At 43.9% G+C, this 17,132-nt stretch overlaps 1 protein-coding gene across 44 annotated transcripts in view; it reads left to right on the forward strand.

Moving 5' to 3' along the window:
* DTNA (dystrobrevin alpha) overlaps nt 1–17,132 on the forward strand; it is a 323,219-nt gene that overhangs the window by 262,245 nt on the left and 43,842 nt on the right. For 29 of the 44 annotated variants that reach the window (XR_005593707.1, XR_005593708.1, XM_039522836.1 and 26 more), the window contains 2 exons: nt 6,925–7,002; nt 7,691–7,783. The exons of 9 other annotated variants lie outside the window; for them this stretch is intronic. Coding sequence is in view for 31 of the 35 variants with exons in the window: in XM_039522836.1 (XP_039378770.1) it covers nt 6,925–7,002; nt 7,691–7,783 (171 nt within the window). In the remaining 4 variants the exon portion in view is untranslated. Of the gene's footprint in view, nt 1–3,215; nt 3,333–6,924; nt 7,003–7,377; nt 7,638–7,690; nt 7,784–17,132 lie in introns of those variants that run through there. 6 more of the 44 variants (XM_039522816.1, XM_039522823.1, XR_005593709.1 and 3 more) reach the window with 5 other exon arrangements.

Below are 17,132 nucleotides of genomic sequence, written 5' to 3' on the forward strand. Positions count from 1 at the left end.
AAAATTGTACAAACTCACCACTGAATCTTTAGTTGATTATAATAACCCTAAAAGCTATCCTGGCTGTGTTTTCCACAGGGTACAATTTGCGGTCACTTTAATGTGTTTTGTGGTCTGGTTCAGACAGTTTGGTAACTTTGAAGAAAGATTTTCACACAAATAGATCATTTTTACAAAAGGCAATTTACGTTGTCAGTCATTTTCAGTATTCCCTTTGCAATTGTTTCAAATATTTGTGTTAGTATGCAAACATTCTCCTTCATAACCAGCTTCTCAGTTTGCTCCATCCACCTAGAGTCTTGAGTCTTGAGTGCATGATATCAAAGTCCTTTGCTTATGGAAATGAATGTGGCATCATACATTCATCACTGTCATCATAATTGCTGGATTAAATGAGATAGAGAAAATGCACTGGGAAGGAGCAAACCTTTGTTAAAGAAAAATTATGAAGAACATCTGAAAGATAAAATGGATGTTTTTCATTGTCTGCTATTTGAGATGGGATCAAGCCATGAAGTTGGATTCATAATCAAGCTTTCCCAACATTCAGAGGTGTTCAGATTCAGGTTTTTGATTCAACCTGTTTTCACCTGATCTGTTTGTTAGTTTCTCTAAGCCACCTCAGAACAAAAGCCCCTCTTAGATTTCACTGCTTCTCCTTGTTCATTTAAACTGTCCTAGTTTGGGCCACAATGGCCAGGTGAGAGCAACAGCTGGAGGAGGCCTTATGCCAGCTGTGAAATCTGTCATAAGAGACATAAGATACATTTTATAGCTACAAATGACACCACTGGGGGTACCAAAAATAAACTGCTCAGCTAATCTTTTTACTCTTCTTTGTGTAGTGCACAAGCCACATTCAAACACCATATTTTAAAACAGGGAACAAATAACCAAGCACACATCTGTGACCATCTGATATAAACATAGTCATTAGTTGTGCTGCCAACTTACAAATAATTAAAACCACAAGTCCTATATTTTCCTTGCTTGGCTAACGTTCTTTCTTTGTGATCTGGGGCTACTTGGAGGGCTGCAAAACAATTTAGTGGCTTCACTTGTAGTATAGTAATCAGGGAAATGTTAATGTACAGTGGGAAATATCCATATAAACTCAATGAACTGAATATCTGACCTAGAGTAAAAATAAGTAAATTGGGCACTACAGAGCCTGTTGGCCAATTCAGAGTGAATAACTTTAAACACTGCTTCAACTTAATTAAAATCTATTTTTTTTTTCCTTTGGGTAGCTCTGCACTCTATCTGTGGTCTATTGGTGCTGATCCAAGGTGTTCAGATACCCTGGTGTGGGGTGCAATAGCTCTCTCTTGCTCTTTCTTTCTCTGTATGTATCTGTTTCCCTGGAATTATCAATGTACAGGGCTTGGGGAGGGGGCAAGTACCAGAATGATTAACTACATTTTTTTCCCCCAGTAAGTTGTTTCTTGATTAAAAAACTAGGACTGGAGTGAATGGGAGCTAGTGAACACATTATGATTAACTTTAAATTGGTTGCAAATATGTGTCAGACTAAAACTTGTCATGGTGATATCAGTTGCCCGAATCCTGTGTGAAGTCACAGGGTAATTACTGTTGAGTCATAGTGGCAGGTGCCTCTTGTTAACTCCAAACAGGATATAAAAGGTGTTGGATAGTACCTCAGCAGAGGAGGTCAAGTACAGACATGTGCAAGCACACACGAAGGTTAGGCTAAGGTATATTGGCTACAGGTGATGTCTGAGTTACCTCGTTTTGGAGGTCTGGTCACTTGAACTATATACAGTCTTTATATGTTCTGTTCAGCACAGGGTAGGAATCCTCTTTCAAATTCTCTGGTCAAATTGGCCAGCAATCAGCCTGCTGATGGAAAGGTTTGTAAATTCTGATTGTGTATATAGCTAAATACAACCTAAAAATGGTGCCATCTGTGTAGATGTGAGATCATTTAGGAAGTTACTTCTGCTCAGAATTAGAGGTTTTACGCCCGCCTTTTGGTGGAAAATCATTCTTTGGTAACTCATTTTCCTCTCTTAGCAAACTCTGTTTTTGTATTCAGTGTTCTTAGCTATACTGTATAACATACAGTATGCTGGAGTTCTCAAGCACATGTATATATTTACTGGAAATACAGTACTTAATAATTTCACAACTTCCATTGTTGCTCCTGCTTCTTCACACTGATACACCCTGTGCTGCCTCTTTTCTACTAAATTTATATGAACAAATTCGGAGAGTTGAAGTGTGTGGCTGTATTTACAGACTGTGTACTAAGATATCTATGCTAGATAAATACACATCCTAGATATCCTCTCATCTCTCTCAATAGATGTATAGATGAGAGGCTATCTAGGTCCTATATTTGTCTAGCATATGCAGAACAGAACACAGTATTTCCAAGATGAATGGAAAGTGATAGAAAGATTGTAGTGTACTGAATTGTTTGATAACACATATGTGATTGTGTAATAAGGGAGGGGACACAACTAATTTGAAATCTAGCGAATTTAAAAAGATTTATAAGTTTGGTTTTCTTTTACCCTTGAGTTCCACAGCCATTATTTGTGATTTTGCAATTACATTTACTTCTTTTTATAATGTTTTTCTCTTCCCATTGTTGTGTAAAAGCCTCACGTATGTGGGAAACTGACTAACCATAGGCCTTCTTGTGCAAATCCTTAAACACATGAGTAACTTCACTCTTGCAAATATGCACATTTTCAGTGTATCTTTGTGTTTTCAGGACCAGAGGCGGCTCTATGTATTTTGCCACCCCAAGCAAGGCAGTCAGGCGGCTTTCAGTGGCGCGCCTGCAGGAGGTCCGCTGGTAATGTGGATACGGCGGCATGCGTGCAGGAGGTCAGCGTACCCGCTGCTGAATTGCCGCTGAAGCTGTGGGACCGGCGGACCTCCCGCAGGCAAGCCGCCAAAGGCAGCCTGACTGCCACCCTCACGGCGACCGGCAGGGCACCCCCCGTGGCTTGCCGCCTCAGGCATGCACTTGGTGCGCTGGTGCCTGGAGCCACCCCTGTGCAGGACCAGACACTAACTGACTATAAACAAAGGGCCAGGTTCTCGCCCTATCTTTTGTCCACTTTGCACTGAGTAAGAAGGGGCACAAAGTGGCAGAATCTGGCCCTAACTGGCCAGCTGAGAATTCTGCTGGGATAGGGGAGCTCTCAGCTAGTATAAAATGACAAAACTTGTTCTTCTGCCAGTTGCCTCTCCCGATCCTGTTGTAGTCAGAAGGGGATGTATTGAAGGTGAAGTGGAGTTCACCTGCACTTTGCCTATCTGAACTGATACAAGGCCCCTTGAAGACCATAATAGGTGGGGTAAGTTAGCACTTTGCCTCTTGTGTAAGTATCCCCCACAGCCTCTAAGTCTACTTACCCATTTTGCACATGCAAAAATAGGAGACACCTGTTTTGTGTTTGTGAATCTCACGTCTGGCTCATGAATCATGTAGCTGGGCATCCATCTGCCCAATTTCCCTGTGGAAAATGGGTGTAAGCTCACTTTTGTAGACAGAATCAGTTGTGCACCCAATAGTGGGCACTCAAAATTAGAAGCTGAAAGTTCAGCCCTAAAAGACTCTTTTGGGGGGCTGTGTGGTGCTTTTTAACACATTATACTTCTATATGGATGATAATCTGAATAAGAAAGTCTTTTGTGGACCCTCTGGTAAGCCCTGGGACAGGGAGGGCATCAAGGGAGGGGCTGCAGCATGTAGCGTTGCAGAGATTTTGGTCAGTGCTGTGGTCCATAGGCAGAGAGAGGCAGGCTGCTGTAACTTAGACAAACTTCCTTCAAGGGAGTGTAAGTTGCACTGGAGGCTTCTCCAGCCCCTGGAGCAGTCCAGTATTAGGAGAGCACAAATATGGCTTCAAGCCAGCCTGGGCTGCAAGTTTTGTGCTACCCCTCTTAGTGACGAAGCACAGAATCTCACCACTGAGGGGTGTTTAACCGGTGTTTCAAACCATGTTAGCTACTTGATTTTAAAAAGTATTTTTTTGTCATCTAGACAGAGCTAGTGCACAGAGAAGTCATGTCATCATGTCATGGCTAAAATCCCCCAGGGCAGTAGGTCACTAGAATTTTGCAAGGCTGATCTATTGGTTTGCTTTGCCCAGGGCTATTCCCACCAGAAGGGTAAAAAGAGAGGGTCAAGGACTTCTCTAGCAATATCAGTTACTGCCATTTCAGGTGTTCTGCAAAGTGGGTGGAAGTTTGCTTTTGTAGGCAGAATCAGTTGTCCACACACTAGTGGGCACTCAGAACTGGAAGCTGGAGCTGAAAGTTTGGCCCTAAAAGATTCACTTCAGATGTTCTACCAAATGTTTCTAATAAAAATAATAATTACAATTAGATGCCATCTTTCAGAACCTCAGAAGGAGAATTTTTTCTTGTTCTTTCCTTTGTCATACAATGTTCATTGGTGTGTTTTAGTGCCAGCACCTGCCTGTTGTATAGTCATTTTGGAACAGTATTGCTCATTGTCATTGTTTTGATGCTGCTTTTCTTACATTTGACCCAGTGAACTGTAAAACCCTTAGGGGGTGAAGTTCTGTCTCCAATTAAGTCAGTGAACGTTTTGCTGTTGACTTCAGTGGAACCAGAATTTCATCCTTAATTTTCTCAGATATCTAGTTTAAAAAGAGTTGGGATGAAGGGCAGAGCTAGTGCAAACATGTATTTTTGTCAGGATGACCAGCAAAGCAGGTGGCAGAAAAGTTGGTGAAAGCAGAGAGTTTAGTTTTCTGTAATAGATGAATGCTTCATCTTTTGAGTTATTGAGTGGTATGCTACCATTTCTGTCCTTTTTAATGCATTTTTTTCTTCCATAACTGGAAATGAAGTGCAGTGAAAATTGTAGCCTTCCAGGGTTTATCTGGAATTTTGATCGAAACTATAGTAAAGAACAGAATTATTAGACCCGTAGATGAACATGATTTGGGGAAGACTCAACACTGCTTTTGTAAAGGGAAACCATGCCTCACCTGTCTATTAGAAATCTTTGAGAGGATCAACAAACATGTAGACCAGGGTGATCCAGCGGGTCTAGTATATTTGGACTTTCAGAAAGCCTTTGACAAGGTCCCTCACCAAAGACTCTTAAGCAAACTAAGCAGTCATGGAATAAGAGGGAAGGTCTTCTTATGGATCAGTAACTGGTTAAAAGACAGGAAGCAATGGCTAGGAATACCTGGTCAGTTTTCGGGATGGAGAGAGAGAAATAATGGATCTGTACAACATATTCATAAATGATCTCTAAAAGAGGCAAATGGTGAGGTGACAAACTTTGCAGATGATACAAAATTAAGATAGTTAAGTCCAAAGCAAACTGCGAAGAGTTAGAAAAGGATCTCACAAAACTGGTTGACTGTGCAACAAAATGGCAGATGAAATTTAATGTAGATAAATGCAAAGTAATGCACATACAAAATGATGGGGTCTAAATTAGTTGTTACCACTCAGTAAAAAGATTTTTGAGTCATTGTGAATAGTTCTCTGAAAACATCAACTCAGTATGCAGCAGCAATCCAAAAAAATAAAGGGATGCAACCATATGCTCTGGATGTCTCCAAACCTGACTGCCAGATGCAGGGGATGGATCACTTGATGTTTGCCTTGTTCTGTTCATTCCCTTTGAAACACCTGGCATTGGCAACTGTCAGAAGACAGGATACTGGGATAGATGGACTAGTCTGACCCAGTATGGCCGTTCTTATGTTAGTTCTTTATAAATGCCGCGATGGGGATTGTGTAAAAACATAAGTAAATAGCAAACAGTTTTCCTGCTGTGCGCAAATGACTTGATCTAGATCCCATTCAGACTGTCATAAAGCAATGAAGTTAGGGTCCTTGGGGCCACTCCTTCATTGTAATCCTTTGAAAACACTATTGATGAATGATGACTTAAACTTCCGTATGGGAGCTGCTAGAGTGGTGGCAGAGTGGGATAAGACCAGCCTCGGGGAATGATTAATTTGTCATACAGTTGATATTTTTACTCTCCAGATCATCAGAACTTTGTTAACTCAGACGTTGTTAACTCAGTACCACAAGCAGCTGACCCTTTGAGTAGCATTGCTGTTGCTCTTGGAGAAATCCCTGCAGTGCACTACTCACACACAGACACAGACAGTCTTTGTTCAGAAGATGCCTGAATGTCAGTAGCCAGACCCCAAAGAAGATTGGTGACTGATTAAAATGGAGAGAGGAATGAAATAACTTTCACAAAAAAAAATGCAACAGCATGAGAGATGAACTAAGATTTCAATCTCTCCATTTTTATCCAGTATCTTCTTTTCTTCTCCAGTCACTCAAGTATTGCAGCATCAGGAAATTACTGTGACCCTTTAAATATTTAAACCTAAAAAGAAAGCATGACTGACAAATGGATTATAATGAAAAATAACAAATATATTTGAGGGCATAAAAAGAACATAGTACTCCTAAAAAATGTAATTGGAGCTACCCCACAGAAGGACAGATTCAATTAGATGTAGACACTTCCTTGGTTACTTCCAACTTGAGATCCACATATAATACTTTTGGGAGTGGGACTATGCCCAGAATCTCAGGATTTACTGACTTGGGGAGGTGCATGTCTCCACCATATGCTCCACATTTTCCCTCGCTTGATGTAAAGGCTTGGTATGCTAGGATTCAGCATCACGTATGTAGCTCAAACTTCACCTGAAACTACAGTAACCTCCAAACAGCCATTTTTGATTGAAGCTTGTTTTGTTAGGTTCTTCCCTTGCTGTAGGTATTATAGTTTAGAGGGGGAAGAACCTCAACAAACTTCTGGCTTTTGGTTCAGCTCAAGGCTCTTGACTGAATTTCCCTGAACTCTCTTCTTTAATGAACTGCAGTCATCATTGTTTACCCTCTTCATAGTTTTCCTATCTTATTAACTAGCTCTCCTTACAAGAATAATGAAGTAGAGCAGAACAAATTGCTGGCTAGGGCTGCTCCAGCTTTCTTGAAAGGCAAAGGGTAAGTTAGAGAGTATGTTGGTAGCTTGCACTAACCCAACTACCGAAAAAATTCTTCTGTATTTCCCCCATTTTTTTAAATCTATACACTTTTTTTCACAAGAAAATTACAATATCTCTATAACCTAACTAACCCACTGAACTAAGTAGGCTTTGTTTAAATGCTTATATTTACATACCTATTATCTTGATCAGATACTTTCAAACATACCTACTCTTGATTTCAATCTGTTAATCATTCGTGTGAATGTGTATATATACTACATAAATTATTTTTATTATCCATATAATGTATATTACATATATACTACCTATAATATATTAAAATTGGCAAACTTCATAATCTGTAGTATTTTTAAAGTAATTTTCTTTAGAGGACTAACACATGGTATGATCCTGCCTGGTGCTGAAGCTCCTTCAGCTCCCATTGACTTCAACAGGAGCTGAAGGTGTTCTGCATGTTCTAGAAGGTTCCCCCCATCTTGCAGGATCGGTTGCCTAATCAAGTTGAATTGTACCATTTTAAACAACTAGAGTAAATAAAAATGTCAACACTTTAGTTTTTTTCTAAGAACATTTATTGCTCATTCTTAAATCCCCATTTCACAGTCTTACTTGCTCCTGCTTTTTCTGTTTATTTCTCTCTGTCTGTCCGGATCACACCCTTTTTCCCCCCAACCCTGTTTCAGGTTACAGTACAGCCTCGATGTTGCAGACAGGCTGGCCGATGAACATGTACTCATCGGGTTGTATGTCAACATGCTCCAGAGCAACCCCTCACGGTTAGTGCAGGTTTGGCACCTTTGGGGGTTCTTTAGCAGAGGGACATTGATCTGCTTAAATTAAATCACAGCCCAATGCACTTAGTATTTTCTAACTGCTTTAGCGGAAGCAGATACTTTAAAACATTAATCCAAAGAGTGGATGTTTGTGCTTTCAAGACTTGACTCCTCCCTGTGCTGGAGGGTCATGGAATTGCTAACATTCTTTCTAGGAATGTTAAATAGCAAAGTACTGTAAATAATAGCTTGGCTAAAAGTTACCAGGCATACTGGTTTGTGAAACTATTTAGTAGTCAGTACTGTACTTGTTGATGGTACATAAACCTATCCACACCAGTGATTTAGAAGCTTTCTCCTTTCAAGGAATTAATTTTTGTGGTGGGACATAATGTGCAGTTCCCGTTTATTGTGTAAGTGAGAAACGGTGGTGGTACAGTCAAAAATAGGAAATGGCTTATTAGCCCATCAGAGGAGGAGCATTGTTTCAGTTGTCAGTTTGTACATAAGTAAGCCATTCTTCTTAAATCTGGCTGTCTTCTGCCATGTCTAAGCTTGTGTCTATATATTTTTGCCATTATCTCTAACTCAGAGCAAAGTATGGCCAATTTTGAAGCAGGTAAGTTGCATATAGCTCTTTTCTTCTGCCTGACTAAATATTTAACACTATGTCCTCCCAAAAATATCTGCTGCCATCAGGATTGGGATGGTAGCCTCAACGCAGACCAGCCTAGGTTGGAGAAAAGCCTGCCTGCTGTGCGGTGGCAAGGAAACTTTCATCCCTGCAACTCCACACCAGGAAGATGGGGAGGAGTTTAATATGCAAATAATTATAGATTCTTCTTTGAGTGCTGGTCCCTATTTGTATTCCACATATGTGTGCGCATGTGCACCATATGCCTGAGACTGGAAATTCTTGCAAGTAGTGTCAGTCTGCGCCTGCCCCCTGGATCTCCTCATGCTCAGTGCCAGCGGTATAAGAGGAGGTGCAGACCATCTCTCTCCAATTCCCTCTTACCGTTTTATGGCCTTAATCCTAATCCTCTGTGTCTGGAGTTACCCTTGTAATGCCTTTGTCTCTGTAAATATAATTGTACGCAGTTTGTTAGTGGTTTTATCGTGGTTTCTATAGTTTTTTCCTAGTTAATGTAGCTTAGTATTTTCTCAGTCCCCACTTTTGAGAGCAGGACTATGCCCAGAATCCCAGGTTTTATAAACTGACTTTACTGACTGGGGGAGGTACATGTCTCCACCAAGTGCACTATTTGTTGTTCCTTCCCACCTCGGACCCAAGAGCATCAAGGGAAAGGGCTCTACTTCAAGTATATCATAGTTCCCCCCCAAAAAAGGGGAAGATGAAGGCCCATTCTCAACCTATGTCAGCTAAATATTTTTATTCACAAATTAAAATTCTGCATGGTTACACTGGCATCAGTAATTCCCTCCTTAGAAAAAGACATGTTTCACAGCTCCTGTCATCAAAAAAAGCTTACGTTCATGTGGACATTCACCCACCCCACAGACGGTTCCGCAGATTTCTGCTGGGACAAGAATACTATCAGTTCAGGGTACCCTGTTTGGGCTGGCAGCAGGGCCGGCTCCAGACCCCAGCGCGCCAAGCGCACGCGTGGGGCGGCATTTTAACAGGAGGGCGGCAGGCGGCTCCGGCGGACCTTCTGCAGTCATGCCTGCGGGAGGTCCAACGGAGCCGCGGGACCACTGGACCTCCCACAGGCATGACTGCGGCGGGTGCGCTGGTCCCGCGGCTCGTGTGGACCCCCTGCAGGCATGCCTGCGGAAGCTCCACCGTAGGCGCGGGACCAGCGGCACGTCTGCGGAAGGTCCCGCGGAGGCGCGGGACCGGCGCCCTGCTTGGGGCGGCGGAATTCGTAGAGCCGCCCCTGGCTGGCAGCAGCATCAGGGTCTTCATGAAGATCTTCTCATCTGTGCTGCTACCACTTAGACAAAATGGCTACACTGTCTTCACATACTTTACTCACATACTTTACCACTGTGTGTGTGCAGAATTCATGTCACCTGCCGATTTCTTTGCTTCCCCACAGAAAAATGACTTTCTGAAGGGGAAGCAAAGGGAAGACTCAAGCAGGCACTTGCTCCTCCCCAACAATGTGGACGCATCATTTTGGGCACCTGGAGAAGCTGGCAAAGAGATAAATCACTGCAGGGAGAGGTGCAACGGGGAAGGCAGGGCTGGGGATGCCCCAGCCAGTGGCTCCTACTCTGCGCCAGGCTCATCTGCCAGTCCTAGCTGGGCTGGGGCAGACAGGACTTGCTCTTCCTCTGAAAGGAGCGGCTGTGGGCAGGTCAGAACCACCCCTAGAAACCGCCCCCGGCTGCAGGAAGCTCCATACACACACTCCCCACCCCCATTGCTCCTCAGCCACATGGGCAGGGGTCACTGTACAGGGAGCTGCTCCCCCCATCCACCCAATCCCTGTGCATCTGGAGCCCGCATACCAAGACATCATCCCCTGCACCCAGAAACCGCCCCCCACTGAGTCCATCCCCTGCACCCCCACCTCGCTGAGCCTCACCTCCTGCAGTTGGACCCCCCCACACAGAACCCCACCACCCTTCACCCACACCACCCCGGCGGGTGAGCCCCCTGCACCCAGACCCCCGACCAGCTGCATCCCCGGCCCCACTCCCTCAGCACCCAGGCCCACCTACTGAGCACCATTTCCCCTGCGGCTGGAACCCCCCCCCCCCCCGGATGAGCTCCTGTGCCTCCAGATTCCCTTGCCCCCACACTGAGCCACCTGCACCCAGATTGCTCCACACACAACCTTCTCAGCCCACACCTAGATCCCCACACACACATTTGGATCCTGCGGGCTTTTTAAGCCTGCCTGCCCACGCCCCTTGGTGCACCTGGCATGGAGGAGCAGTGCCCTCAGGGTGTTTCTGAGGCAGGCCTGGCCCTTGCGCTGTGTCAGGGTAGGGTGCAGCCCCATCACCAAGTCTATGTCCCTGGCGGGGGGGAGGGTTGCAGGCTGATCTCCCACCTTTGGGCAACCAGTGGTCTGTGCTCCCTACTGCCATGCTGAAGCCTCCACATTTATTTATTGACAAAATTTGCAGAATTTTAAAATATTATATGCAAAAAATTTTTGGAGGGCGGGGGGGATTGGCACAGAATTCCCTCAGGAATAAAACTTGCTTCTAACAGCTCGATTCTGTCTGGATGTCCAGAGAGCAACGTTGTCCTTGCTTTGCCTCCTGGCATCTATGGGGATCTGCCTAAACATGGAAAAGTCTGCTCTGGCTCCCACATTACTCATAGACTTTATAAGGCCAACCCTGAACTTGACTGCAGCAGGAGCATACCTACAGACTTCATGCCATGAACACTGTGATAAACCAAGTCTCTCACAAACCCCAAATATCAGTTCAAGTCTTTCTCAGCTGGGCCACAAAGCCTCCTGCACTTACATAATACCATTTGCCAGACTATATCTCCCTTGTCATACTGGCCTGAGCCAGGCTTTTAATACACCAGACAGACACAGCATGAACACCACAGTGCCAGGGATTTTCTCATCTGGTGAACATCCAAAACACATGTGCATTGGAGTCCGTTTCCTACCTGCTACACCCAATGTGACCATAATCATGGATATGTACCTCATAGGCTGGGGAGCCCACATGGGCAATCACATGGTTCAAGGTACATAGTCACCTCGACAGGCCAGGATACATATCAATCTTTAGGAACTAAGAGCGATCAGACAGGCATGCAGTGCATTCCTAGCACTCATATGATCTAGATATGTCTGGATAATGTCAGGAAACATGACGACCATCTTCTATATAAACAAAAAGGGAGAGCTATGAGCCTTCTCACTGTGCATAGAGGCAGATCTGGTGCATCTGTAACCACATAATTTCTTTGACTTACCTTTCCGGTGCTCAGAACTCACTGGCGAATAACCCTAGCAGACACTTTGCCACCAATCACGAATGGAAGTTACACGATTCAGTGCTGAACAACAACTATTTTCAGTTAGTGGGGAGTGCCATCTTGGGACTTGTTCGCCTCCCAAGTAAACAAGAAGCTCAGTGTCTATTATTCCAGAGCAGCACAAAGTCTAGACTGCAGGGACATTGTCCTTCTCTTTCCCTAGACAGGCCACCAGAGGAATGCCTTTCCTCCAATCTCGCTACTACCCCAAGTTCTACAGAAGCTTCGTCATGACAAAGCACAAGTCATTCTCATTGCGCCCAATTGTCCCAGACAATTCTGGTTTCCATACCTTCTACGAATGTCAATCCAGCAACTCAGCATTCAGCCCCTCCCGGAGCTGCTAATTCAGGAGAATGACAGTATCGGCTATCCCAACCTGGACTCTCTCCACCTCACGGCTTGGTATTTGGATGGACATCAGAGCTAGAACACTCGTGTTCAGAGGCTATTCAAACTATTCTTAATTCCATCAGGAAAGATTCTACCAGAAAATTTTACATAGCCAAATGGAGGCATTTTTCTCCCTAGTGCATTAGAATCAGTTATTGGGGCCAGCAGGTATTCCTGCTCTTTTAAACCACCTCCTCACTCTCAAGACCATCGGGTCTTTATGTTTGCTGTTAAGTGGACTGTAGCAAGCTATCAGGGCATTCCACCCTCCGGTAAATGGCTGTTCTATTTTTATTCACCCCGTAACAGATTCCTAAAGGGCCAGACTACAGTGGGACCTCAATCTCATACTTTCAGCGCTTACTGGGCCACCTTTTGAACCACTGGCCACATGCTTGATATCTCACCTGTCCTTAAAGGTTGCCTCCCTACATGCCATTACATTGGCCAGGAGGGTGGTTGAACTGAGAGTCCTCGTGGCCTATCTGCCATATACCACATTTTATAAAGAGAAGGTGTCCCTTCACCTCCTTACAAAGTTCCTGCTGAATGTAATTTCTAGGTTCCACATAAACCAATCAATTCACTTACTGCTATTTTTCCTGAAGCCTTATGCCTCCAGTGAGATAAAGAGACTTAACTTTCTCAATGACAAATGAGCACTGGTATTCTACATTAAAAGAATGAACCTGTTTAGAAAATCACCTAGACTATTTGTTGCTATAACAAAGTAAGTAAGGGACAAACAATATCTGCTCAGAGCCATGGATTTCTGGCTGTATCTTCCCTTGCTCTCAGCACATTTACCTCCCCTGGACGGGCTGAGGGCCCATTCCACTAGAGCACAGGCAACCTCAATAGCAACTCTTTGAGAAGTGCTGGATACTTGTAAGGCAGCAACCTGGAGTTCCACCCACACTTTCACAAAACATTATGCTTTGGTCCAAGCTTCTTCTGCCAATGCTGCCATTAAAATTGCAATGCTACAGATAACTGTGCCACCTGCATCCTCAGAGGGTAATATTTGACTACTGCTTGTGCGGAACACACATAAGGACCAGCACTTGAAGAAGAAATGGAGGTTACTTACCTGTAACTGGAGGTTCTTTGAGATATGTGGTCCCTATCTCTGTTCCACTACTTGCACTCCTCCCCTCTGCTTCGGATTATGACTAGATTCACGGTAGAGAAGGAATTGAAGAGGCAGTTGGTCCACATCTCCCCTTATACCCTTGATACTGAGCACAAGGAGATCCAGGGTGCAGGTACAGAATAATAGATGCTATGTGAAAGAATTTCCAGTCTCATAAACATGCAGCACATGTGTAGCCATGTTGGAATACAGATAAGGACCACACATCTTGAAGAACCTTCCGTTACAGGTAAGTAACTTCCATTTTGTAAAACGTGTCAGAAATAATCTGTATAGAGTTTCTTACGAAATTGTGCCCACCTTTTTCAGTTATGTTTTTACTTCCAGATTTTCCTACTGCTGTTGTAACATGTCACTTCAGATAATGCACTAGGAAATGTTGTGTCAGTACCCTTTTTATAAAGACAGTGAGCAGCTTCCCTTTGGAGAGTGAGTGCAGTGGCTCTCTACAATGGTAGTGTCTAATTCTGCTCTCAGACTTGTATGTTACTGCTACTGAAGCCAGTGGGAACTATCAATGTATATTGGAGGAAGGAATCTGCCCAAACCCTTAGTGTAGTCCAGAGTTTCCGCCTGGACTATGGGGCCAGTTTGAATTTACTACTCTCCATTGCTGCTGTACTAAACAGCAGACTGAATTTGTTTGGAGTGAGAAGATTGGATAACAAGCCTTTTAAATGCTACTATCCTGTGGAATTTCATTTCTGTCTCCATATTTCAACAAGCAAGATTTAGAAAAAAATGTTTGCTTAGCAGCTGCCAAATAAGACTGGAAGGGGGCTGGATGGAAGTGTGTTCAGAGTGACTCTCCCTCCCTAGGCTAGTGAAGCTTGAATGTGTCACATTCACGATGCATTTTTACTTCAGAGGAGAACACCAGCCAGAGCACTCTGTCAGTGTTTCCTGCTGGCATTTGTCCTTTATCCTCCTAATTGTACCAGATATCAGTAAAATTTCTTCCTATTATAGTGGCAAGTTCACATAAATACAGTTAAGGTGGTCTCCACCAGGGCCAGCTCAAGGTTTTTTGCCGCCCCAAGCAAAAAAAAATTTTGGCTGCCCCCTACCCCAGCCCTGGGCTCTTACCCCTCACACACACCCCCGCCACCCCAGTGCTGTGCTCCCCCCCACCAGTGCTGACTCCACCCACTCCCCCTCTTGCCTCTAGCCGGTCCGGCGCTAGCAGGAGTCAGGGTAAGCAGCGGGGCTCCCAGGCCACACCTCAGCCCAGGGTCCCTCCAGCCAGGGCTTCCACCTCCAGGGCCGGCCAGGACCCAGGAGGGCAGAGCCGGGGGACTGCCCTGGCAGGGGGCCGAGGAGCCGGGGCAAGGTAGCCCCAGAGGGAGCGGGGCCCCAGAGAGCGGGACGTGGGCCCCGCACAGCAGCGCTCCGCCCTCTATGACCCCGCTGCTGCTGCTTCTGGCCGCCCTGCCACAGTGCCTGGGCGGCTCGGGTCGCTTTGCGCGGCTGCGGCGCTGGGGGGCGGCCGCCCTGCAGCACCTGCAGGCGGCTCTGTGTGCCCAACGGAGTGGCCCCCAGCCCGAGTGGCCCCCACTCGGAGTCTGCCCAGCCCAGCCACTAGGTGCGGGCACTGCACCTGCTCCCCCGCGTACGACGCCCTGCTACTGCCAGGGCTGGCTCTAGGCTTTTGCCGGAAGCAAAAGAAAAGATGGCCAGAATGCCGCCCCAGAAAATATGCCGCCCCATGCACGTGCTTGGTTTGCAGGTGCCTAGAGCCAGCCCTGGTCTCCACATGTGCAGCAAAAACAAGATATAAATTGTTCCATAGCACATCCCTTTCGTGTTTCTGAAGAGTAGCTGGGGAATGAATGACAAAGTCCCTGATTGTGCAAATAATTGAAGCAGACTATAGTACAAAACATCTGATTACTGACATTTAAAGGTCGCAGTCCTAGCATCCTTGATTAAAAAAAGCTTCAATCATTTATATGAGCTGCCAACTTGACTTTGACACAGAAAATTAGCTTCAAGAGACAGTAGTCTTAGCCATGCAGCGAAGAATGCCCGCCAGTAGTTGTTTTTTTTTACATTTTTCTCTGCTACCAATTGAAGAATAGAGAGAAAAAGAATAGTTACACCTAGGGAAAGATAAGAAAGCAAACATTCAGAAGCCACCTGGTGTTTCTGTAGGATTTCACTGCTATAAACACTGGCGTATCCTCAGATGAGCACTATACTACCTGATAACTAACTGAAGTTTATTATCATGAAGTGCTAAGTGAGGTCTGCTTTCAAAACAGATATAATTACTATTACTTGTGTTTTGGTAGCTCACCTGCCATATGTCACATAGTTTCAAATAGTGTTGTGGCTCTTACATATATTCAAATATTACTGGCAGTCTAACACAAACCCATAGCAGCAACAAAACAATGATTAGGGCTGGAACTTCACCTGGAACTTAAGTCATTGTGCCTAGGTATTGCAGCACATTTGGTAACAAATAACTGACCCCTTCCCCCTGTGACATAATAGTCACAAGAAAGTAAAATAAGAATTCATTGATAGCCTTAAAGTGGGACCATCCAAAAAAACTCAAAAGGCCCAGATCCTCAGTGGATGTAAATCAATGTTCTGGAGAAGTAAGTGGAACATATTGATCTATATCAGCTAAGGATCAACCCCAATATATTTTTTTCAAAATACTTCTTATGTGCATTGGAAATAAATTTGATTTTTAAAATTACTTTTCACTGCATATGTTTACTTCTTACATTTCATTTTCTATCATTTGGACACTGAAAGTACAGCCCCCGCCCCTCCCCCCCCCCCAGTCACTTTCTGTTTCTCACAGGCTTGTTTAGTGTGGTGATCCTCAATACTTCAGAGGACTATATAAACAAGGAAACAATCTGTTTATTATAAACTAAGTTGTCCAAAGCATCCACTGTCAATATGTCTGGTCCCTGCGATTTTAAAATGCAATACAGTTTAAAAATATGTAAAACATTTATTTCTTGAAAATGTTTGATTCATTTTAGATTTCATAAAATCTTTGTTCCTAACTCACTAAGCTATTTATAAATGCTCCTTTACTTCTGAAATTTCTGGGTTTTGTTCATTTAAGTTAGACACATCACATTTTAGTAATGTAGGCAAAAATTTAAAGTGTAAATAGGACGAGAACTTCAGTTGATAGAAAATGGTTTCTAGTGGTTCCTAAAGATACCTGGATGTAATGTATTGAACGACATTGATTCATATTTCTGTGCTGTTAAAGACTTGAGGGTTAAATATATTCCACATTAAGATACTAAGTGTGCACAGTACTTTCACCAGCATTCAGATAATAAAATCTTGGTGATTTAAAATTTAAAAAATATTACATACCTTGAAAAAAAAAGTCAGAAGACAACTCCGAGTTTACAGTGCCTTATACTGCTTAGAATATGCATTTGGTGTCCAGAATTAGATATTCAGTTCATTCACATTTGGAAGAATATCCCTACAGATGTGATTGGCTAGAAACTTACCCTTTATATTATTTAAATGAAGGCTTAGGTTCTGTAGAAATATATCATGAAGCCCTTATTTGATACCCCTATGGCAAGACTATGGGATTTCATATTCTGGAGGCATTTGTAACCAATAACAACAACAAGAAGCCCATATTACTTACTGGCTAATGACTTTGTTGGGCTTTGTGGGGCAAGCTGATGCTCATTCAGTTTAAGCTATTGCACAATTCTGATCAAACTTACAACAGGAAGTCCCACAATGTTCATGGTGCAGCAAATACTTCAGTTTCCCGTATTTAGGCTGAAGAGATTAAATCAGAATGACCCCATTTTTTTCACTGTCTT

Source organism: Mauremys reevesii, linkage group 2 (assembly GCF_016161935.1).
Source record: "Mauremys reevesii isolate NIE-2019 linkage group 2, ASM1616193v1, whole genome shotgun sequence".
In the NCBI taxonomy this organism is placed as follows: Eukaryota; Metazoa; Chordata; order Testudines; family Geoemydidae; genus Mauremys; species Mauremys reevesii.